Source organism: Leuresthes tenuis, unplaced genomic scaffold (genome assembly GCF_036924035.1).
Source record: "Leuresthes tenuis unplaced genomic scaffold, fLeuTen1.0.hap1 SCAF_2, whole genome shotgun sequence".
Lineage (NCBI taxonomy): Eukaryota > Metazoa > Chordata > Actinopteri > Atheriniformes > Atherinopsidae > Leuresthes > Leuresthes tenuis.
In genome coordinates this window covers 9,840,205-9,865,676 of record NW_027325356.1, presented here as the reverse complement: position 1 = coordinate 9,865,676, position 25,472 = coordinate 9,840,205, and the positions used below count along the sequence as shown (strand labels likewise).

The 25,472-nt window shown below is 41.1% G+C and overlaps 1 protein-coding gene across 4 annotated transcripts in view; it reads right to left on the bottom strand.

Annotated features, from left to right (window-relative positions):
* The window catches only part of LOC140301600 (AT-rich interactive domain-containing protein 3B-like), a 52,300-nt gene extending 27,006 nt beyond the window's left edge, over positions 1 to 25,294 (bottom strand). For 2 of the 4 annotated variants that reach the window (XR_011914921.1, XM_072380146.1), the window contains exons 1-2: positions 24,956 to 25,294; positions 23,141 to 23,773 (exon numbers count right to left, since the gene is read on the bottom strand). Coding sequence is in view for 3 of the 4 variants with exons in the window: in XM_072380146.1 (XP_072236247.1) it covers positions 23,141 to 23,773; positions 24,956 to 24,991 (669 nt within the window). In the remaining variant the exon portion in view is untranslated. The other 2 variants (XM_072380147.1, XM_072380148.1) reach the window with 2 other exon arrangements.
* Between the last annotated feature and the right edge of the window lie 178 nt (positions 25,295 to 25,472).

Below are 25,472 nucleotides of genomic sequence, written 5' to 3'. Positions count from 1 at the left end.
GCAGGGTTACTGGCCTTGGATTTGTTAGGGGAACACAAATGTGTTTATACACAAACCACATGCACACTTACACACACTCACGCCGCCCCGAGGGACACTCTGTTATAGGAGTGCAGAGGTCAAGGTGTTCCAAACATCAACCGAGAGCAAATGTCCAAAGCGACAGAATATTACTGTCCAGTCAGTCAAAACTTTGGCTTCGTGCTCCATCTTCCCCTCTGCTTTAACCTAGTTTTCCAAGGGACCTGTAAAAGTTTAAATTTGGTACGAAACCAAATAATTTCTGTCCCATTTTCTAATAAGTGATATCCTCAATGACAATACAACATTTAGAAGAATGCTGCAATTCTGAAGCTTTATTCTCATCTGTTCATCATTCAGAGCAAAAAACATGCAATCATCAGAGATGTCTTCATCATTGCTGGCATTAAAAGAAAATTATGCGATTCCAGACGTAAATCAGATCTGTGGAGATCTGATTTATTCAGGTTTCCTTTAGGCACATGCTTTCATGCATTACTGTATCATTTGTTTCAAATGGATTAAGAAAGCTTAGATTACACAGCACATAGGAATCTAATAATGCCACGTCATGCACTAGTTTGGTTACTAGCATGACCACTTGTCCGATGCCAAAGAACATACTCGATACTCAATACTATTTTCCATACCACGAACGAAAAAAATTGACCATTTAAGAGGCATAAAGTGTTTTTCATAAACAGCTTTAGACTAACTATTGGTTGCCCTAACTGAAAATAAGAGCGGCAGCACAAAAAGAACCACTGCTAAAATCAACTTAACACAAAATCTTTCAGATTACTAAAGGATTTGGTCATTTATACACAAATTATAGGAATGACCATGTCATAAAAGGAGAGAAAAAAGAAAAAAAACATTCAGTTGAACAGAAGACAAAAACAAAAAGTAAATAAATAAATCTCGTCCTTTGAAATGAAAGAGCAGTTTGGTATTTCTGTAAGCTGAAATGTCTCTTGATGTTGAGGTCTAATGATGTTAAGATGGAATAGATAATGTTTGAAGTTGGTTGGCACATCAGAGTCATTTTCAATGAGCTGCAGTCATATGCACTTGGTCTCTGTTTAAATAATCAGAATTAACTGTACTGAAAGGCAGCTCTTCCTTTAGACCATGGGTCTGCAGTTCAGTGCAGTTCATCCATCATGTCGTTGTTGCCTTCATGAGTGTTTCAAGTTTAAAGTTTGTGGTCGGGTTAGCAAACTTGTTATCTTGGCAAATGTTGGTCCACAGTGATAGCAGGACATGAACAGCACGGTGCTCATAGAAGATCGTATGATCGTAGAAACACTATCCACTATCTGATAACCAATTCTGCCTGTTAATTAGTGATTATTCTTTATTATTCCATTTTCTGTGTACATGGCAGCAAGAATACAAAGCCTGTTATTACAATTCATCGGTAAAGGCAATCTTGCAAAACAATGAATACTAATTTACTTTTGATTTTATTCTTACATTTCTAAGTGGATGTTGACTTGTATCCCCACTACTCATTCTAATATGTTGGTACTCAAGGATGAAACGAAAAAGTAAAGTTGAAGGTTTGCAAAACCCCTAGGATGTTTACTCCTTTTAATCAGCTTAAACCAATAGAACCAGGCTTTATTCTTAGTTGTCATGCTCAACTATAAACAACTTGTTTTTTTATTGGCTGACGTTTTTAGAAGAAACACAGTGTGGCATCAGACCCCAAAGATTAGGATGTAAGAGTGTACATTCTTTTGAAATTTGTCATCATGCCATAATGCAAATTCTGTCAGACCTTACTGAAAACATGTCTGCTTCTTTAGCTGGTTTAAAGAACACAGGCAGATGGTAATTATAACATGAGCCATTAACCAGGAGCAGACATGTTGGCTCTTGAATTGGGACCTTGGTCAGCTGAGGAATGTTAACACTATGCTGCTTTTTGTTACGTTAGAGTGGCCACTGATGTGTTGGGAGTGCTCCTTCTGATCAGTAACCTCAGCCCCCTCATCACCCCCAGTTCTCCACCCAGAAATTACATAAAAGATTCCCACACCTTCCCAATCTTTATGACAGACATGTGCACAGCTTGGTTGTCAAATATATTTCAGAATCATTTCAATAAACTGCTTAAAGTGGCACAACATAAGAGTTTTAGTCCTTTACCGAGAGAGACTTAAACCACACACAGTGAAACAGCGAAGACTCTCTATTCAGCAGTACACAGCCTCTCAGTTGAGTGCATTATACATTCTCTCTGAGTGATAGGCTGATACAGACAGAGTTTTCAATCATACTCGCATTATGTTGAACCAGAGGCTAATGTCTGTCACAAGTAAAAGCAGAAAAAAAGTAGCTTTCTGAACTTAAGTGAGTAGACAGCCGACGGTGCTTATGGAAAGCACTGTACTCCCATCTACATTTTTAGACACACTTATCGGTCAGCACATGAGGCTTTGTCTCAGCAAAATCATGTCAGCGTCAGTTGTTTTCAACCTAAACATTAAAAAAATATCCCTGTGGATGCATGTGCGTGGCCCAGACATACTAGTCTGTGCATGTTGGGTCAAGGATGAACAGAAGCCTTCATGTGTTTAAGAAGCCCATGTTTCTCCGTTTCTCTCGTGTTGTTATTTAGGTTTACTGGCCAGGCGGTGGGTGGCCTAATTACATTATGGCCATACGTGACTGACTGGCTGAGTGCCAAATCAGGGATAAGAGTAAGGTAGATGACCAGAGGAGAACAGGAACTATGCATCACAATGTGGGAGGAAGCAACTCTGCAAAGATGGACACACAAACAGCACCTATGTGTCTGTACACGTTTTCAGGTCATCATGAAAATTAGCTGGCTGAGCTTGTTATTGTATGTCAGCGTAGTTTTAGATTGTCACCCGTAGAATTGGACATTCCCATAGGTGCTATTCATGATTTGCAACCACAGGCAAATTGGCCCCGGAGAGTGAAAATGCCCCCCCTCCCCCCAGTATAATTGGCTTTGCCTTCTGAGGTTCATAATATAAATGTCTATCAATAATTTTTCTATAGAATCTCACCCTTCACTAGAATGATAGTCCTGGCACAGTAAGAATTAGCGCACTACAAACCACATGAATCTTTATATTTTTAGAAAGGAGACAATGGTAGCACCATCACTGTGTTGGTTCTGAAACTATGGAATTTTGTTTTTAATACACAAATGGCAAAATGCAAGGCAGCTGCCCCGTGTATCTTATGCTCCATTATTGCCATGCATTACAATGGACAACCTTCAACAAGTTGACATTCTTTGCATAGCGCCTAATCATACAGCCTATGAAACACACTCCTACCTGGATGTTGATGTATTGCTTGGAGGTAATTCTACTCAGCCATTATAGAAAGATGTCTGGAGAAGAGCCACCATTTTAGTGAGGCCAGGCATGCCGGAACAAGAGGGGTTAATGGCTGCTGCTTGGGGAGTGGGGGGTGGATGGCATTGATTGCTCAGGATGTTGACAGCACTTCTCCAATTTGATAGTGGTGTTGTTATTAGATGAAGAGGCTTGTTCTTAATAAAAGCATCATGTGATTTGAATTTCAGGCAGTGGGCGGATGGGAAGGCTCAAATAGCAGCAACTGAGTTGAGGAATTATTCACTGCTCACTTTATGGATCTTGAGATAATAATAAAAACAGCTGAAAATATTATCCATTAAAATGTCACAGGTTTTGTGAACAAGCAAGCAGCTATTTGCATAGTGTGTAAGCAGCTGTGAAGCAGGTCATTTTCATTTTATAGACAGCAGATGGATGACTGACTAGTTGTTGACAGTTGTTGTTTTGTAGCATACCACAGTGAACCTGTGGGCCAAACAAAGACAAATTAAGACAGACACGCATCTCTGCCATATAATAGTCACGTTAACCCTGAGCTGAACCTACCTCTATCTTCCTACTCCAAGCTACAGCCATGGCTCTCTGTGTCCCACCCTAAACAGCCACTCACAGCAGACCAAGTCCCTTGGGCCATAGCTATTGAACAGGCAGCCCAAATCAATAGCCCTGGATGTGCAAACACAGGGAAGTCCCCTGCCCCCCTCCGGACGCAATCTAACAGCAGACGTCAATACTCATCATCCTCAGTCATCTACCACCACACCAGGGAAACTGAGATGAGGGTAGGATCATAGCTCCCAGGGTGACCTAACCCCCTCACCAAAAGCAAGACACCCTAACTTTGAGTAACACAGTGAAGGTTTCCATGGGAAGCCCTCATCAAATTGCAGTCATCTACAAGAAACTGTGTGAACAGCCACACCATTCCTCAGTGTAAACAAAATTCACGCTCATACAAGCAAGATCCCTATAGCAACCGCAGGCAGTAAACCAAAGTTAACCAAATGCTACAGCGCTCTCAGTGTGAGCTCTGGCAAAGTGGACAGAGGAGGAGGGGAAGGAGACTTTTAGTGAAATTCACCAACATTCCTGTACACCAGAAACAGGATCTCACAATAACAGGAGAGCTTCTCTCATCCCACAGGTACTCTTAACATCTCATTCCCAGACTAATCTTTTTTAGCCAAATTGCTGCCTGCCAAAACAGTTCAGCAAGGGAAATCTTTCAAACAGACACAGCAGCAGTAATTTAATCACAATCAAGTCCTCCAGCAGCAATGTGGATCACAGCCAACAATGACTGTGGGTATTCAAAAAGGGGCTACATTTCTGCTTAGCTGTTAAACCTGATTTAAACCTAAAAGCATTGAAGAGCAACTCAGAGTAAAGGTCCCTTCTTTGTAAAATGCTAACATCACTCTATAGCGACAGAGACCTGAGGTAAATGTAAAGACAGCTCTATATGCAAACTATTTGCATTTATCTATATATTAAATAGGATCTGTGAATGTTGCAGGCTATGTGTGGATAGATAGATCCAGATATAACAAAAAGCAATGAAGCCTCCAGTGGATGTCCATCTGCGTGTACCCTCATCATCTCACAGAAAGTGAATCTGCTTCTGCTCAGCATGCTTGTAAAAACTAACATAATGGGGGGCAGAAATCTCTAATCCAAATCAAATTATTGAACCCGTTATCCCTCTGCAGGACTCCAGGAATCATTTATCGGAGGTCTTCTTTTCTGAGGGAGGGGGTGAGGGGAGATGAGCTAAGCGGATGGCGTCCTTTATCTGCTAACCACTGTAAAGGATTTCATGGTGAGCTGGCCATACGCTACCGTCAACAAAGGCTCTGGCTAATCGTGATCCCATGTGCAACAAGGTGGAAGTAAATCTCACTGCCACTCAGAAACATATAGTAGAGTTTCAACTTACAAACAGATCCACCAATTATTCTGTGATATAAATAAGAATTATTATAAGATGCATAAATAAATAATAAATCAATTTGAAAAAAGCCACATATCCCATGAGATCAGGTTGCAGAGATCAGCAGGGAACAGGACTTAAGGGCAGGCCTGCCTCTGAGTGTCCAGTCATGTTTTGGCAAAAGAAGAGATTTCTGGCTTTGGAAGGAACAGACAAAGTGGCGGGGACAGGGGGACTAAACGTCCAGGAGCCGAGCAAGTTGCTACCTGTCCTGGCCTTGATGGTGCTGCACCTCTAAACAGGCCACTGAAAAACAGTCCTTCAGGCAAGACCACCCCTCCCTCCATTAATCACTCCAATTACAAAGCTCAAAAAGAAAGACAGAGGAAAGAGGGAGGGGGTGAGGAGAAAGACACATGCAGGCAAATAAGCAGGTAGACAGACACACAAAGAGGAACAAACAAACCAATACATTGATCAACTAGTTTTTCTTCTCCCCCCACCCCCCACCTCACTATATCCAATTTTACAACCTGAAACCTGACAGCAACCAGAAACGATAGTCTGACAGAGAGACATGGATCTGGATATTTAGCTCCTGGGCAAACAGGTCTGTTGGTAACCATTAAGTCTAGTTTGCCAAATAAACTGACTGCATTTGTTCAGCTCCAGCCCTTTCACCAAGATACCACATTCCACAGGCAGAGGCCCCATCCCCCATTACACTAGATGGCCCCTTTCGCTGCCTCACACAAATGCAACGTTTATAGGGTGGTGTGGCCAGAAGTTCACACTCATTGGTTCAAAGACCCTTTCACAGGCAGAGCAAACATTTTAGTGAATCACATCTGTGCCACCATTTCCAGCAGTCCATACGTTAACCCCTTACGTTGGTGTTTCAGGGCCACATGTAACTGAACCTCCAAGACCAAAATTTTCCATCAAAACTTTTAATTTGCAAAGCGTCCCCTCATTGGCTGATCATGGATCGTTTGATTTGGACCCATTCTTTGTGGTTCACGAAGCATACAGTGATACACATTAAAGTTGCCTCTAGTATGCTCAAGTTGGCACAAAATTATTTCACAAGACTAAAATTCACATCCTTCTGCTTCCTTTGAAGCAGAAGACTGCAATAAAGCTACATTTTATGGCCTCTTGCAATCACTGCTGCTTTAAGCAAGAAGTATCATTACTACAGTTAAAGCACCTATTAGCCATTTTTCTCTGAGTTAAAAGCTTTGGCTAAAAATACCTTGCATATCTTGCATCCACCTCACCCCCATGCTAATGGCTGCTGGAGACATCACACAGACCTGATAGGTCTTTATATACATTCTCAGTGTACTGACAGCACCAGAAACTTGATACATTCACAATCAACAAAAAAACCTTCTCTGCCATTAGGACACATCACATTCAATTACATGTAAAATGACTAAGGTCACAACGCCTGGAGTCAGATGGGTAAATGACTTCTTTGTCAAGCACACAGCATTGGGGCAGAGAAATGTAGGGGGTGGGGAGAAGTCCTCTATCATAGAAGTTAGTGTTATGACGGTCTCTCTGAATCTGCAGTATCAAATGTTCAAACCATAAGCGCAATTCACAGCTTTCTGTAGAGCTTAATCGATAAGGAGCGATTTCTCAGCTTAAGGCTGGAGGTATCTGTTTCCTCTCAGCTAGCGTTAAGTGTGCAGGGGCATTCCACCTCTGACAGGCCAGCACCCCCCAGGGACTCAAGCTTAGATGTTGCAGCCCGTCACGCATCTGGAGCTCATCTCCAGAGGCCGACAAGAAGCTACATCTCTACTGGACATTCAGAAGAGTGCAGAGACTAAGGCTGACCTGAATGCATTTTATGCAGCTCCCTGCACTTGGTAGAACAGAGAAAATGTGTGTAAACTGATCACTCACAGAGAAAGTCAGAAGCCACCAAGTATAAGACATGCAAGCTAAGACGATATACCTTTACACATCTAAAAGTAAAAGAAAAAAATAGGTAAAAAACAAAAAACTAATCCTGAATCAGAAGCCCGTCAGGAGACCACTCAAACACTTGCTTTATAAACTTAATCCTGCATATTAGAATGTCCATAAAACAGACACCACACAACTTAAATGTAGTAATATTTTGTTGTTTAATTCAACCAAAAAAGATACTAATAAGGGGGTCGGCGGATCCATTAATTATATGTATGCTTGGCTTTGCAAAGAGTGCATGCATTATTGTGATTCCAAATATGAACAACATTCAGATCCACATTATCTAATAATTCAAAATCCTTAGCAGTTCAAGAAGTATTATTACTTCTTCCTTTAATCAATCTGACCAGTCATTTTGTCTGTGCTGAGAGCATTGAGCTTCCTAAGGTTTTCTAATCACATTCATAAAGGGCAGGAAAACCTGAGACGTCTTTGTTTGACCAGATGGCTGACTAATCAGGGCTGGCTCCACTGGGGGTTGGGGCATGCAAATCTGCCACAAACATTATTAAACCATATTCCACATTAATACATTGATCTTGGAAATATCTTTTGTATCTGGTACACCTTCATTTGAAATATCTAAAGCATAGACGTACACTCAGTACCTGTCCAACATCAATATCAGGACACTGAAGTATATCAAACAATAGCCTAAAGTTTCTTTTGCTAAAACATTAAGTTTCTATCATAACCTGCATTTTTTTGTAGTCTCTTCTGTCAAAAATTCTAATTTCTGTGTCACTCTTCAATCATTTACTACCGTGACTTTTGAAATTATCAACTAAAGTTGACATGGTTCATAGTTCTATTTGGCATGATTGTCTATTAACCAGATAAGCTACGGGTCAAAGCCTTTAGTATGTTTTCTTTTCTTTCTTTCTTTTTTATCTCGCCTTTCAGTTTCAGGTGCTGAATCTGACAGGGTGCGTGCTGCTTTACAACAAACAGGCATTCAAAAAAGGTAACACTTTTCCATTTCACTATTAAAACACTGATTATATAAACCCATCATGGAAATAAAGTATTTTCTTGCAGAGATTTGAAGTCTGACTTCCTGTTACACTCACTGAAATCCAACAATGTAATTATCTTTTTGTTAAGGTTTTACATTTGTTTTACATATATGTGTGTATGGAGTATTTTGGAAAGACCTACATTAAACAAATGTTCAATGTTGTTTTAGTTTTCTTTTTATTTAGAAATCGGTCTACTTTTACGAGGGCTGAACCCAACTCTCAAAAGCAAGTTCATTCCAGAGAACACAAAAGAATGATAAAACTACATTAGTCTTCAGCGTGCCTCTGCCATTCAATAACCTGTGTAAATGAATCACAATTACAAAGAGGACTTTGCTCTGACCTGCAAGAAAAAGCCTATTTCCCCTACACGGACCCTTCTATACATCAGTACAACATTTGGCAGACACACCACTTACTGTGCAGGATATGAGCGGCTTTGGGGTCGTGCAGCCATGAATGTAGAATTGAATATTGGAAGCTGAGCTGTGAACACATAACTGTAAGTGTAATGTGACGTTTCCTGGGTTGCAGCCAGGAAATATTTTTTCTTCCTTCCTCCTCTAGTAGCTGCTCCCACTTACAAAGCCTATGATTACACTGAGCTTGTGTTTGAAGATAAACAACATGACCACATGCTACTATAAACTACATGAAATTTTGGCAGCCAGCAGAGTGCAGACTGAAAAGCAGGCAGGCAACAGTGTAAGGAAAGCCTTCCCAACCTCTTTCAACTGCTTCTCCTCTGCGTGGCTTTGTGCCAGATCCCAGTCAGCTGCCACGTTTACCCAAGTGCCTTGACACAGTGGCCCAGTTAGCACCTACAGCCCCCTGACACTAGTCTGGAGCTCAGCCAAAGCAGTAGCAGAAGAGAGCCAAGAAATCCACTAACAATAGCCAACTCTCACTCCTCACCTCATCACTGCTTGGTCCTTGCCACCAAAAGCAAAAGAGAGTCCATATGCCAAAGGCTGCCTCTTACCAGTTGTAAGATGTTGTGGCTTTAAGATAGACAGCCTGATGAACAGCCCCAGTGCTTTTAACAATTAACCTCAACATGTTTAAGCAAAAACAAATTCTCCACAATAGATTTAATCCAGACAGCAGCTGCCAGACACCTTACCATTTTCCAATAAAAAGAAAACTAATTTGTGGATTTAATCATTCATTTTTAAGGTGATTTTGGGACTAACCCTAGTGCAAATGAGTGAAGGTTTAACCCCATATGAACACAAGTAGCCAGAGATCCTCTGGTGGGTCCTTATAGGAAATCACAAGGTCCAGACTGAAAACTAGGAGAGACGGAATTTTTCCTGTCAGGGCCACGTTACTCTGAGGGCTAACATACACCAAACTGACGCCAACAACAACATAAATCACACATGCATTACACAGCTTCACTTGATTACAGACAGGGTGTCTGTATAAGTATGTTTTTATGGGTCAGCTTATACGTCTTTGTTAATGTTTGTGTGTGACATGTTTTTGTGATCACTTTCCCAATCAGTTTAAAGAACTCTGGAACTCTTCTTTGGAAAGGTGATATAAAAATAAAATGTTTTATTCAACAGTATGACAAGACAAAAACTGAAGGACATGCAACACCTCGTCTTTGTCTTCCTTCTTCAAAGAGTGGTGGAAAGGGAGTGACCTAATAAAAGTGTCAAATAACAAAAGCTGATTTCCAATTCAAATATTTACTTGGATCGTCTTAGGAGTACTTTTTTTTTTTTTTTTTTTCCAAATCCAATTCGTCAACAGCTTTTCCGAAGGCTTCTCTTACGAAGGTAAATTTACAATCCTGAAAACAAAGTACTAACACCAGAATTCAAAGATGTTATTTATCATAATATGAAATGTGAAACCAACAAGTTAAATACTCTGTATATAAGAGGCCATATGTGTCACAAGGACAACAGGACCTCATGTACTGTGCCATGGGTCACAGAAACACAGTGCTAACAGTAGTCGATTGCATGTGCACTGTATATATCACTATGCCGTCAACCTATATAAAACTCAAGGAGACTTTGTGCAACAATGTCATGTGACCCTGACCGTGTTTCATTACAGCTGCTAAAGGCGTTGGTGGACGTCTTAGTTTCATTTGGCTTTTCTCTTTACTCTGTTTGCCTTCATTAAAGAGCAGGTGTTGAGATGGGTTCAGCGGGAGTGGTTGTAAAGGACGAATGAAATCAGTAATGGTGGTGTGGAGGGGGGCTTGTGGTTTTACTACAAACTGATCAGATTACAGCAGACCTCAGTAGCTCAGTTTTCATTAGAGGCCAGTGTATCTTCCAGGGCCAATTTGGGAGTAAAAAAAATAAATTAAAAAAAAGACAGGTCTAGTTGATTTGGACCACTTTACAATTAACATGTGAATACTTTTTGTTCTTTAATTGAATTAAATTAATACATTTTAATTGAGAAAATGTGGTCTGGCTATAAGCAAAGGTGTGCCTAAGGCTTTGTTAAACAAACAAACAAAAAAAGCAAAAAAAAAAAAAAGCTTCCTAAAAACTGAAGGTTTTATTGAAACCTTGAAAATGTCCACTCTTATTTCTCGGGCTCTTAAGAAACTAGGAATATGAAATAAAATCCATTTGAGAGATTAAACCTTCAATTTTAATCACCGCAGATCAGATGGTCAGATAGCACAAGAAATCTTCTCCGTTGACACCTGACAAATGCTGAATATGTTGAGTCGGTCACCCAGTATTTAGAAAAATTCATACAGTTTCATATAGCGATTGATCAGCTCTGTGGAGGAGAGAAGACTGAGGAATTGCACATTCCTTCACATTTTTCAGCCATTTCTTTACCAACTATTCGTAACACTTTCCACATGAACAACCACTCCCACTCCATTTCAAGTCCACTGACAAGAACACCCAGTTTGTCATCATAATGCAGATATGGTGTTTACATGTAACATGAAAAGCTGGGTGTGTCATATCCACGTAGACATAACCAATTAAAGGACAACTATGCAGAATATTAGTTAATGTCAGACTTGTGCAGAAACAATCCTTCCCATAAGTGTGTGGGGTGTATTTTTCTGCCTCTGCCAATATTTTAATCATTTCTTCTGTTTTTTGGTGCGCTTAAGTTTTTTTGGGCTCTGCCCTAAGCCAGAGGGCATGTACACACAAGTCAATGACAACACAAGGATGTGAGGACTATAAAAACATAGCAATAAGTTCAAATCGCTGTCTCCACCCACTGCTTTGTTCCACACACATTCAGGCTCTTACCAGAACTTAGACTTTCACATAAACCCTGCCAACATAAAACAATTGTTAAATAACGTTTTATTTCTCTGTTTTACTGCTTAGTTTTACTACTGGCCACAGCCTGTCTTTTACTGTCTAACCCTCAACTCTGGCTTGATGAGCAGAGGAGGGGAGGAGGGGTTTAAATCCTGTGTCTGCAAAGAGTCGACTGTCTTTAAGTATCGAGGTTCCTTATTGTATGTACAGATGTGTCTTTCTTATAACTTCAGCCACTATTTTAGCAGCAGAGAAAATTCAAAAACCTAGATAAGATGCACCGAGCTGCTAACTTATCCTGGATTCTGTTGGAGAACTCCAGTTAGCACATTCAGGGAGGGCTGTCAAAGTTGATCTAATTTAAGTGGATGATTATCTGTCACACAAAACCTCGTTGGTAACACTTTGTCTCTGTTCAGTTTTATGTCACTTCTGCACTATGAGCTTTAAAATAATAAAATGATCTTCTCTCATTTACAAACTCACCTAAACCTTATAAAAGCTTTTATACAACGAGATGACGCCATTAAAAAGGCCCGTCAGCTGACCCTATCAAATTATGAAAAACAGTGTAAAGCAGCTGTGTTCCAACAGTTGAATGAAAGCAAAAACACAGACAAAGAATTAAAAGTATTAAAAAGTATTAAAAGTCAAATTTCTGCGATCTTTAAAAAACTCATTCAAATAGCTTTTTAGATGAAGATACCAATTAGTTAATCTATTAATCTTCCTGCATTTTTTTAAATAATTAGAGCATATGTCTGTGAACTGCCCATTTATTGCCAAAGCATTTCAGTATTCAGTATGTATGAAAAAGGAAACCAATGGTGCTGTAATGCCTTTCGGTGTTAGTTTACCATCAGTCATAAAGGCCAGATGGCATTAATCTCTATCTGGACTCAGTTGAACTCCATTCTCATGTGACCTTCGCTGCTCTTCCCTCTCAATGCGATTCATTTCAGTCTTTTGTGTTGACTGATCAGCAGATCCATGTCATTGAAATGCCGCAGATGCCTTGCAATTCCATCAGTGTATCATTCCCTCCTGAGTTTATGCTTCATTCTATTGCTGTGCTTTACAACTGTAGCTGTTGTCAAGCTCCTCTCTCTGTCACGTATCAGCCATGAAAACTGCGGGAGCTGTTCCAGTCAGAAAAGGTACGTCTTTGGGCAGAGATGCTTACAAACTGGAGGCAACAATCAGCACAGAACTGTCACTGTTATAATGATGAGACCCTCATGCTAGCCCCCAACTTTATTCCCCCTGTAACTCCAGAATAGACTAGCACACAAAAACCTATTCAAGCTTCCTCCTGCTGTTTCACATATTACAATAACTATGTCAGTTGAGTAGCTCCATCTAAAAATTGGTCACAAAATTTAACTAAATGTCCCGTTGTTATCTTTAACATGTGTTTCAATGGGCACAATGTCAATAAAACTGCATTTGACAAAAAAAAAGCAGCATCAGTTGAACTTTTTTTTCCTTTTCTTTTCAGCTCAGGTCTGCAACAATTATGAAAACTCAATTACAAAAATATTTTACAAAAAATTCTAACGTTGATTAGCTGAGTCTGTGTTACCTGATGCCAGAGCTATAGTTTCATCAATATAATAAATATATTGATAGTTTTATATAATAAAATAAAACAAAATCAAATATCAAATAAGAACATCAAACTATTCCAAGAGAGAGAGAGCGAGAGAGAGAGAGAGAACATTCAATTTCATCATCCTGGTGTGTCATCATTTTCTCTGAATAGAGAGCTGACACCAACTACCCTTTAACAAAGCTGAAACGTAATCATCACACAACAGAAATGAGTGGAAATGTGGATTTAGTCACTTTTTCCCTGACAAATTCCCTTGAAATTGACATTTGAATGGAAACCCAGCAAAAATGTCCTAAGTTGGGGGGCAGTAAGCTAGCTAACCACACACCTTGTCAAACTGGCGTCATAGGAAAAGACAGCCTCTTCTTTATCTCTGGAGTACACATTTGAAAAAAAATGGCAGAGGCAGCCGTTTATGTGTCAGTCCAACTAGCTTCTAAATAAGGCATTATCTGTCTTTATTTCACCAATACTTTAAGAAGAATGAATGAACGAACGCGTGCCATTGCTCTGTTAGCACATAGCTACTGTTATGTGGCTACTTACAGCTATAGGAGAGCTAACGGAGGGAATTCTTCATTCATCTTAAAGTATTGGTGAAATAAAGACAGATAATGCCTTATTTAGAGGCTGCATCGTCCCTGCCCTGTTCACTCCGTTATATGGATATTCACCGATCGCAAGTTTTCTAAATAACTTCTGATGGACGCCGACTTTCGCCACTGTATTTTCGGTGAGTAGATAAACGTATTTCATGCCAGAAATAAGGTCTAGGTTTAAAATACCGGAGTTCCCCTTTAAATGTGCATGTAAAATGCAGAGTCGGAAGCTAACATTACAGACAAAAGAACAATATGTTTTTTACCCCCTTTTCATTTAAGTTGGGCCCCTGATTAAGCTATTTTAATGCTAGTGCATGATAAATCTGAAGGTCCCCAATAAAGCTATTTTAATGCTAGTACATGATAAATCTGAAGATCCCCGATAAAGCTATTTTAATGCTAGTACATGATAAATCTGAAGGTCCATGATAAAGCACAATGCATTTCTGTCTGTTTGCTTTTAAATTAAGCTAAAAATCGTACAGGGAAAAGCTTCCAGAGAAGTTGAGCAATATTTGACCAAAAATAATTTTCTCATTATACTTCCAACTTTTTCTGTTTTATGGCAACATGCCAAATGTCCTTTTACTCAGTACTCTCTGGTTTTGTCCTGGATTTGTCGATACTTGCTATTAAACACGAATTATTAACTAACAAAGCAATGCTCTGTCCAAGAAACTAATTTTATTCATTTAAAACTGTTCTATGAAATGAATTAGTCTTTTATTTCCCCTTTCCAAACTATTCGTGATTGATTTAACTGAACAATAATGGACTAATTAATTTAAATCCTCCGCACTCAAGAACAGCTGGCAGAATCATCATAATAGACAAGACACCACCTATAAGAGCTGAGTCTGACCAGGCCACAAAGATGGGGGGGGGGGACTGGAGACACCACAAGAAGCCTCCTATTGCCTGCGAGCAGCAGATGTGCGCTGTGGGACTCAGACAAATAAAAAAAAAAACTGTCTCTGGCTTCATCAGTGGGTTCTTCCATCCAGCTCCACCCATTCAGGCCCTTTGGCTTTTTTCTTTTACAGCCCCTGCGACACTGAGTGAAATGAACTGAAAGATCACCAATCACAGGCATGGCTACCACACGGACATGCACCCAGCCACCCCCGTCAAACCCCCTGTCTCTTGTTGGGAGCCCCCGGTGGGAATGTTCACTGTTTGAAGAGTTAACTCTTTAATTCCGTCTGGAATGTTTCCTCGGGGTGGGGCAGTGTAGTGTGCTGAGCCAGACCACTAACCACTCTTCCCCTTCCACAGCCACCCCCCCCCCCCCCTTCATCTCCCCACTAAATTCAATACCTCTATTTCTGGGAGGGGGGAGTGGATCCACACTTAGCTGTGAAGGGGTCAGCACAAAATTAAGCTGTTTTATGTCAGCATGATAATACCCCCCCCCCCCCTTCCCTCACCACCACCACCACCACCCCATCCAACCAGCACCAATTCAAATAAAACTGCCATTTGCGGGTTAAAAAAAAAGCACGGCTTTTCATTTCAGTTGTTAGACATTTGTCTCTCTATATGATATACACACATAACACATAAAAAATAGGCCCACTATTACTACTATTACTACTTTTAGTAACTTTTTACTAACTTGAAATCCAATTTAGAATTGATATAAATCTAATAATTTTATGGAATTTAAATGGAAAGAAGTTTCTCCTCATTTTTGTCAATAGTTATTTGTTACGATCCATAAGCATTGTGCGATGTAAACCTTTGTATGATCATCTTGGTACCATTTTAAATCCAGAGCATGGCAACACCGGGTTTTTACCCAACAGGAGAAAAAGCAATGCTACATGACTAGATCAGTTTGCAAAACTGTCATGCAGCAGTGTCGTATTGTGCCAACACGTGTATCTATCCAACACCGTCCAGCATTAAACATGAAGCTGAACAACCTGTTGCAAGCCTGCAGACCCTGGAAAGGACACTGATAACTATCTGGCAAATCAGAAAAAAAACAGAATGCACTGCAACAGCAACTGGTCACTTCAGCTCCATGGACCACAACAAAATTTAAAAGACTTTTTTCTTTCCAAAGTAAGCCCTATAAATCCCAGCCATACAAAGACAGGCAACCTGAATATGCTGCAGAGAGATAGAAGCGCTCTGTCAGTGTTCTCTTCACAGCACTCTGTTTAACCAGTTTAGGGTCAGATACACGTATTTGAATCAACACAGTCAGAACATAATTTACTACATTAAATATTACATATTTTATTGTACCCTTAATTCATCATATTATAGTTATTGTAAAAGCTCTGAAACAGAGTCCAACTCTGTATATGATATTGTGTCTGAATCTACAACTATAAATGGGCTCTCATTATTTTACTGACAATTAGATGATCTTGAGGAATCGTAAAGTTAAGTTTAATTCTCCTAAGATGCTCCTCTGCCAGGAAAATATCTCTAAAGATATTTAACTGCATCTCCATTGGATTTCTCACCAGACAGACTTAAATCAATTTACCACCAATTTTGTTCAACTTAAGAGTTAAAATTAGAGCTAAATCAGAAACTCTAACCATCTTAAGAATGACGGCAAATCACTGAAATCACTGTGACAAATTTGGAAGCAAGACTCAATGTTCATGATAACAAAGACCCAAACTAGAGACACTATTCACAGATTAGAAAGAAAAAGAATAAAAGAAACAAACAAAGTTGAATGCACAATTGAATGAGGTCATGTCCATCTAACAAGGACAAAGCTACTTCATTTGTACGCCGCTTTTCCAACACAAATGCCACCCAAAGTGCTTTACGGAGCAAAATCTAAGCGCCAAAGGAAACAAGTGTGAAAGAAAGAAAAATGTAAAAGATTTACAACACTTATAAAAAGCAATTTACAAATAGCAGTAAAATGTCTTGCAAATAATAATAAAACCAAAAATCCAAATAAAAAAGGAAAAAGTATACCAGAGACAGAAAGACCCTTTTTTTGTGTGTGTGTGTGTGTGTGTGTGTGTGTGTGTGTGTGTGTGCCCAAATCATCCCTTTTCTTTAAAAAAAACAAACAAAAGTGTTGGAAACATTAAACTAAATCAAACAAGGGAACCTATCACACTTACACTGATGAACAATAAATGTACACTGACCACTTTCACATATCCCAATACTTTGTTCACAGTATAAGCAAACAGTCTGAGTTGAGGCTTTCAATTCCCTGTGTGGTTTAGCATCCAAAGCACAGCAAGATATAACAGGCCTTACACATCATAGCCATGCTTTGTTCTGAAAAGGCACAGCAACAGGTTTTAATGGACCTCAGCCTTCCTCATTATTTCTCATCTGAATGTCCTCCATTTGCAGGCAATTTGTACCAACAGAGGTCAGACAGTAATTCCAGCCTTATTACATCAACATAACAGGAAGTCCAGTAAACAGAATGATACTAAGTACACCATTTAAAACCCACTGACAGTAATGGCATGTGAGACAACAGCATAACATTCAGAAAGGAAAAACCAGATCAGGTTGACATATGTATACAACATGCACACCAGGCGTGGGGCCTCTTGGCTCCAGTGGCAACAAATTCCTAACAAATGCAGAGGTTTTTCCAACAGTTCAACTGTGTCCAAGCACTAGGGCAGACTTGTTCCACCTTCCACTGTCAAAACAAAAACTTTGAGTTCATCTGCTCAATACAATTCCCTCCTCATTTATCATAAATGAGCAGAAAACAATGCCAAACGCTCCTGCCACTTAAAGTTCACACACAATCCTTATCGATCCCTTCGCTGCAGCCGTGCAGCTCCCCGCTTCCTGACTGATGTGTTGCTGTGGCGACAGCTAAATTATGCAGCAGTGTTGCCTCAAGAGAAAGCTTTCAGTGCCTGAGCAGGAAAAGCAGGGCCCAAGGTGGCAAGTGTTACTGCAGCTTTTCAATAACAGATGCCCAGTTACCCAGAGAAACCAGATTTGGTGAACTGTGCTCTGGTTGACTGCTTCTTCTTCTGTATTAAACGCATTCCTCAGCAGTTGTAGAACAGCTCCTTATTCAGTTGTGCGCCGACAAGTGAGTTTTCCCATTGCACTGATTTACTCTGTGTGAAATGATGCAACAACTGGATTTACCAGTTTTTCCACAACCTCCAAAGCAAAATCTCATTTGGTCAAGAAGACAAGCTACAAATCTGATCAAGCTGTAGAATGGAATTATTCACTCAATCGAGCCTGCTAAATAAACCTTGCAAATTTAAAGCCAACATGATTAGTCAATGATTTAGTCAATGTGACAGAATAAAAGAGTCAACCACACTGCATAATTAGGGAATAGCATGTCTTGATATCTTCTAATGATCCGGCACATGTTGCAACCAAACCACCAATTAGGGATCCACCAATTGCTCAGATAGTTAATAGGATAAGAAATGGATGTTTTTGAGCTTGTCTAATTTGACCAGAGAATGACAGATCAGGCAAAGGAAAAGAGAATTGCTTTTAGTCGGTCATTAAATGCATCATACACACAGAGAGCCACGCATGCAAGCATGTCTTCAGAGCGGAAGTTTATAAAGCTCACATTTGGTGTTAAAGGAGACATATTGTGTCCTCATTCCACAAGTTCACACAATTTCCTGGGATCTAAATTAAATATCTGTGGCATGCTTTGGTCAAAATGTCACAGAGATAAAATAAAACAGCAACCTGTCCAGCCGTGTTTTTAGGCATGTGTTCACTGCAGCCCGTTTTATGGGGTGGAGTGAGCCACTCCACTTCCTCTCTTCCACATTATATGCCTCCAGAGATCTGTGCTACACTTTTGTGCTACTGTGCAAGCATAAATTTAGACACAAATTATGCTCAACAACCCTTGAACAGACGAGACACAATTTGTAATTCCTCTCTTGCATATCAGCTTGATGAACCTTGGGATTCACTGCTGGTGTTTTTAAGGAACATACGGGCGATGCTTCACCAATGTTTAAAGGTTTGTTTCTGTGTTGGCGGCTTCCGCTGTTGCGGGTGTATGAGCCCATTTATGCTGCACTCAGTAACAAAATGTCCAACTTACGAATAGTATGAATCTAAGAAAACGCCAAAAAAAAGAAAATCATGAATTTCCTGGTAGAGACCTCAGATAAGGTTTATCAGCCCCGGCCCTAACCTCTAACCCAGACAGAAAACCTCCTGCTTTTACCTTAAACTATCGACTTTTTCCTCACTTAGACCAGTTGTAAATAAACTAACCTAATTTTCTCAAAAATCATGTTTATCAGAAAAAGGGTCCAACACAGCCTGGAGGATACAGTGCAAAGTCATCCTGTCATGTTGTCATAGCTTACAGGATATGGTGGAGTGTTGTTACTGGACAGTTCTTTGCTTTGCCTTTAGAGAATTAAATGTTAAAGGTTAAATACACCTCTACTGGTAATGGGAAGAGATTCACTCTCCTTGTTCCAGCAGGTGCAATAGTGTTTAAAAATACCCACATGGAGACCCTAATTTAGATAAAAATAGTATTACACTGGGGTCAGAAATGAAAAAAAATCCTGGAGCAAAATCATGGAATTCCTTGTTGATACCTTGTTGCCTTCTTCTGCTTTTATTATAAGGCGCATCTGTTTTTAGGAGGCAGAGTAGAGCCTCGCACTGGAAAAGTACTGAGGTTATTGACATAGAAACATGTTTGTTTAAGAGCAATCAAATTATTGGTCTCTTGAAAAGATCTCTTAAGTCCAACTCTAGCAGTAATTGATTCATTACAGAAAGAAAAGAAAAAAAACTCATGGTCTTCAGATGGCTTGCCACCGACTCTTCACTGCTTTCCTCATTCAGTGAATGGGAATCTATGAATATTCAAATCAGTCCCACCCACATCTACACCCACCAGCAGCTGACACTGGCCTTCTCAGTTTACTCCGGCTCCATTTGCCATGCTCTGTTTAGCACTTTGAATATAGTGACAATTCAGCCGTAAATATTTGAACCAGAGAGTGATTCTCAGAACGTGTTAGCTAAATTATACACAATCACATGCAAGTAGAGGGTTCAGAATGGTTCATCTGTATCAGAAAGTTACCACTTGCTGACCAAGAGCTACAATCAGTGAGCTACCAGCTCAAGCAGCGAGCAAACCACAGTCCTAGCAAGGAACCAGCTAGGACTCATGCTCAAGAGTTTGGCTCAGAGATACCGGCTTGTTCGGCTGCAAGCTTACCTAGATGGAGCTTAGACTTAGAATGAGCTAAATCGGCAAGCTTCCCCACTCACCAGTGAGGATAATTTAATAGCGGATAGGATAAAGTAATAAAAAAGTTTAAATTAGCTAGGGAGCATATAAATTGGACTCTGGAGCAATAGAAAAAGTTAATGAGGTCTGACTAGTCCATATTTACTTGTTCTAGAGTGACTGGTGCATCAGGGTAAGAATAGCATTGGATGAAGTCCTGCACCCATCACGCCTGGGCAGCATTGTGATCTGGGGTTGCTTCAGTTGGACAAAAAAACTAAAAAGAAAGTCGGCTTGCTATCTGTAAATACTGAATGACCTTAAATCCACTGAGAATCTTTGAGATGTGCTGGAGAAGATTTTATGTATTAGTCTGACTTTCTCATCATCAATACAGGATGTTGGCAAAAATTAACACAACTCTGGACAGAAATCAATGTTATGATAATACAACAGCTGTTTGAAAGGATGCCCCAGTGAATGCATGCAGTAGTAAATGTGAGTGTGACTTCTTCTTTGGTAAGGCAAACTATACTGAAAAAAACAAAACTGAACTCTGGTGCACAAAGCTTGATACAGTATGTTTTCAGTTGGAGGGGGTGGCCTATCTCAGCTAAACCCTGGACAGGTCGCCTGGGCCACACAGAGACAAAGGCTGTCAGCAGTAGCACAGCAACCTAACTTAAGCACATCTCTCAGTTCTAACATCCAGCTAACTCAGGTGAAGCAATGATTGTGCTCCAGGCACGATTACGACTCTATTAATAATTACAGAAAGAAGAGGATCTTTGAGAGCAAGAAGAACAGGACAAAGTGTGGGCTTTATTACAGAGGTCATGTAGCATCCGCCACACTGTGGAGACCAGCTGGACAACCCATCTCCCGCTCCACATGCCAGCTTTGCCTTGTTTGACATTCATTTATTCTGTTTAGGAGAGGGCCGGGGTCAGCCTCCACACATCACTGACAAGAAAACATGAAAACAAACATGTCTGTCTCCACCCATCTGCCCTTCATAGGAGAATCATACATTCAGCAACAAGATAGAAAAATTAAATGGTTAAAGTCCAACTACTGGACCGAGCAAATCGTGTTCAACTCTGTGTTTCATCATAACTTCAGACACACACAAAGGGTCACTTTTGCAACATGCTCACTGTCTCGATCAACATCTTTGGTAGTGCAATGTATTTTAGCAAATGGACATTCCTATCCTGATTGTGTTGTTGATGACATGAAGAGCCAAACCCTTTCTAAATATTGTGTGCCATGTTTCAGCAACATCACATCATCTCTGGAAACAGCATTCGCACACAGAGTGCCTTTAGATGAAAGCCTCCATCCAATGTCACTGGTTACATGATACGTACATGTCAAAGTAAGGGGTCTTCTGTACAAATCTCTCTTTAGCTTGTCACCCTATCTCCTCTCTGTCACTGCCTTTAGAATATAATAAATGTTCTACCCCATTATTTTTCGATAGTCGGTATTTGTGGCATCTGCCAGAATTGTCTCTGGCCCCCTCCAAGACAATGACATCAAAAAAGAAAGGGTGAGAGTTAAAAAAACAACAACAAAAAAAAACAACGCACTTCCCCTGCAACCACTGATCCCCTCCCCCCTACAGCGGTGCAACCTGAAACTGCCTGAAGAGATGAGCCGCCATTAAATACTGCAGAGCTGACATAATGACAGGAAAGATAAAAGAGAGGAAACAAAAAAAGGCCAGACCAATTCTCGTCCCATAATGCCTCCCCCATCCCCCCGGCTCAGCCTGCCTCTCCTAATAAAAGACACCAGGCCACAGATAGGGTACTGGTCAGCTACAACTTTGCTGCTATGATCCTCTGTTGTAACAATGCTCCTGACAAAGCCTGGTCATCACTCAGAATAATACTACTCCACTATTTATGACAGCTCTGAAAACATAAAAGTAAGCAGCCGAAACACCGCTGGGAAGTTCAGTTTCATACAATGTTAATGTCCTAGCGAGTAATGTTTTATTGTATCTGGCAAATATCAACCAAAAAAAAAAAGATATGCATTAATGACAAAAACAATATTATCACTAATCCTTCTTCCAACACATTTACATGAGCCTCAAAATCTTACTGCTTTGGGGCTCCCATGTGTCATCACCTATTGTCCATGTTTCATAGCTAAATTTGGTAATGTGGTCTTGGGAAACGCCATTCAAAGACATTTACCTTTAAATAGACAGTAATAAAATGCAGACACATGATAGTCGAGCTCCTCCAGCTCACTGATCAAGCACAGATATGTCCCCTCACACTGCCCACTCCTGTACAGCTACAGCTTTTTATATCACTTACAGGGATCAGAGCTCTCTGTTTAACCTGCTACGTCCTAAGCTAAACCACAGCTCGGCTCGGTTCCCTGTTGGCATTCCAGTGTTCTGTAACACAGTGCTGAGGCAATATTTACCTTCGAGAGAAAGTTCACTTGGCACACAGCCGAAACTCTTGGGGTGGCGGGAGTTGGAGAAGGGGGGTGACAGGCTGCTACTGTGTACTACACCCAACCTTTCCACCCACCCAAAATCCTCAAGCTGACCCGGCCAACCACCCACAGCCTTACAGCAGCAGAACTGCCCCATCTGACTCCACGGCCTGGATCAGAGCCAAACTTGAGCCAAAGTCTGAACAAAGTGCCAAGAGGGACGAAGACTGAGAGAGACACACACTCGGCATGTGAGCACAAGAGGAGAAATCTAGTGAGCGTGAACACATTGCACCTCAGCCTGGACTTCTGCCAAGACTCACTGAGGAGGGTTTTTTTTTTTCTCAACCACAAAAGCCAATCGGCGGTCAACCCCCCACAGAGTTTTGAAGTGTCACACAAAGACTCTGCTGGAGCAGTGTAAATATATCACAGTCAAGATTAAGCAGTCATTCGCAGGAGGGGGCTTGACGGAGACATCAAACTAATCTCACAAATTCAACATGAATTAGGACAATTTTCAGTCAGTTAATAATGGCAGAGCGATGTCTTAAGTCTCAAACATCACTGGAGATAATGTTTCATGAAAAAGAAAAGATCAAAACAAGATTTGATGTAAAAAGAAGGAAACGTGTGGCGGGCAGAGCTACAAGGTGAAATGTACTAACCTGTCTGAAGTGGTCATCAAAGCCCCAGTCGGCTTGTCCATTAGGAGAGGTGGCGGAGTTGGGCCCTGCAGGAGACAGACCCTCGTCAGGTTCCTGCTTCACTCTAACAGGTGGGGATGCAGCCCTCTGGGGAGCCGACGCAGAGTAACTTGCAAACGGACGGGCTGGGATGCGGGGGGCATTCTGCTGCAAAGCAAGGGTCTGCTTGCGGAGAAACTCCAGCCCACTGGCACGACCCTCGTCCTCCTCACTGCCCTCGTCCCCCTCCATCATCTCATTGTCATCATCCTCATCCCCCGAATCCCGGCCTCTGTCTTCATCATCCTCTCTTTCTGAGTCTACACTGCTCTGATTGGACACTCGAGGAGGCAAGCCGCTAGCAGGAATGCCTCCGGCCAGACCTTTGCCCATGAAGGTGGCCCCGGAAGCCCGGGCTGCTGCCAGGATGGCCTGCTGGGCAGCAACCTGCTGAGCATACATGATGTGGGCCTCTCGTAGCTTCCTCTCCTTACGCTCCATTTCCAGTCGGGCCTGCTGCTGGCGCTGGAGCTGCTCCATCACTGCCTCCAGCTTCATTCCACCAGTGGAGCTGCTTTGGGGAAAGGCCACACTGGGCTCCTGAGACATGCTGGGCTGAGGGAGGAAGAGAGGGAGTCATGAATTACCAACCAGATTAGGAAATCTAATTACTCCTAAAAGCTGTAATGGGAACAAGGCACGGATTCAACAGAAATTCAAAGCCATACAAAAACTACTTCTGATTCAACAACAAGGTTTTCACCAAGTTGAAGTAGTCTAAACTTTGAAAATGCCTTGTACTTATGTACTGAAGTCAATGTTTGAACCAGAGGGTCTGAGATAATTGTCTATGTCTGTGTAATCAGCAACATCACAACATTAAATCTAAGCTGTCACTTGTTAACTTAAACAAATTCTAAAATGTTTACGCTTGACCCATAACTATTTCATCTAACCTTGAATGCAGCAGTATGAGTAGAAAACAGCAAGCAGAAAGGCAGGAGAATTTAACAACACATTCAACCAGGCTCATTGCAGAGTAACCTGACCTTTACAAAAAGGATGAATACAATCCTTAAAAACACGTCTAAATAAAAGAAATACTGCCGTAGCCAGCAACAGAATAATCATTTTGGCATCTGCAAAAAAAACAAAACACAAATAGATAAAGAATGACATAGTTATTGTATTAGTGCTCGTGGAAATTGTAATTTATGATAACCTCACAAGTTGAAAAGACGTCTGTCTTAACAAGAAGTGAACACTTGATACAGTGCGGCAGCTTGAACGCTGTCAGCGCGCAAAGTTGAGCTTCATTTATATACCTGGGACGCTCGAAGATGTTATCCCGAGTGGCGCACAGACAGCTTTCAAAAAGCCTCCTGCTTAAATGAGCAGTAATATCAAAACTAAACAACCAACCAAGTGAAAAGAAGTCAATGCACCCTCTCCACACTCAGCTCATTAGTTGCCACATCCTCAAAATTCGTGGATCACGTTCGCGCGGGTGAGATAACGCGCAGACGAGCCAAGTCAGCCCACTGACGCTTTTGAGAAAAGGTATTTCCTACGGAGGTGTCGCTACAGCGGAAAGAGAGTAAACACGACCTACCACAAGACAAATTTACCTCTTCAAGTTTGTTCTCCTCTTTTCTTTGGGAAACTCTAAAGTTTGGCGAGCCAACTCCACTTCACCTTCACGTAAAGAAAAGCGGTCAAACTGCGTCGCTCGGAGGGCTTTCAGCTCGTCCCCGCTCAGTTAAACACGAACGGAAGCCAATCACGACCACGACTCACCGTTTGTGCCTTACTACTGCTGGAATTGTCCACCATCCCTCCTTGCTTGGCTTTATCCTACTTCTTCCCTTGTTTCTGGCACTCGTTCAAACACTTGTAAACACACACACGCGCGCGCGCACGGGGGCAGAGTCGCTGTGCATGCACCGCAGATTCCGACTGATCAGACCAGCAGAAAGGTACTCCGTGCTGTTTTTCTGGACGACTTCTTCGAGCCTGTCCGAATCTCTTGTCCCTCTTTCTTTCCCTTTTGATTATTCGTGATTTTCCTTTTAGGTGAGGGGACAGACTGGAAAATGCCCGATCTCATATCTCGGAAAGCGCTGAGGTAACTCCCAGTCGTTTTTTTTTCCTCCCCTTGAGTTGACACCCCCAGCATGGCGCACACAAGCATTAGACCCGCCCAGCGACAGCAACAAGTATCAGCTTTTTGCCGTTTCTTAACTCGAATTAAGCACCATTAAGTGCATGAATAAAATAAATTGAATCACAAGGGATTTTTGTGCCGCTTGAAGCA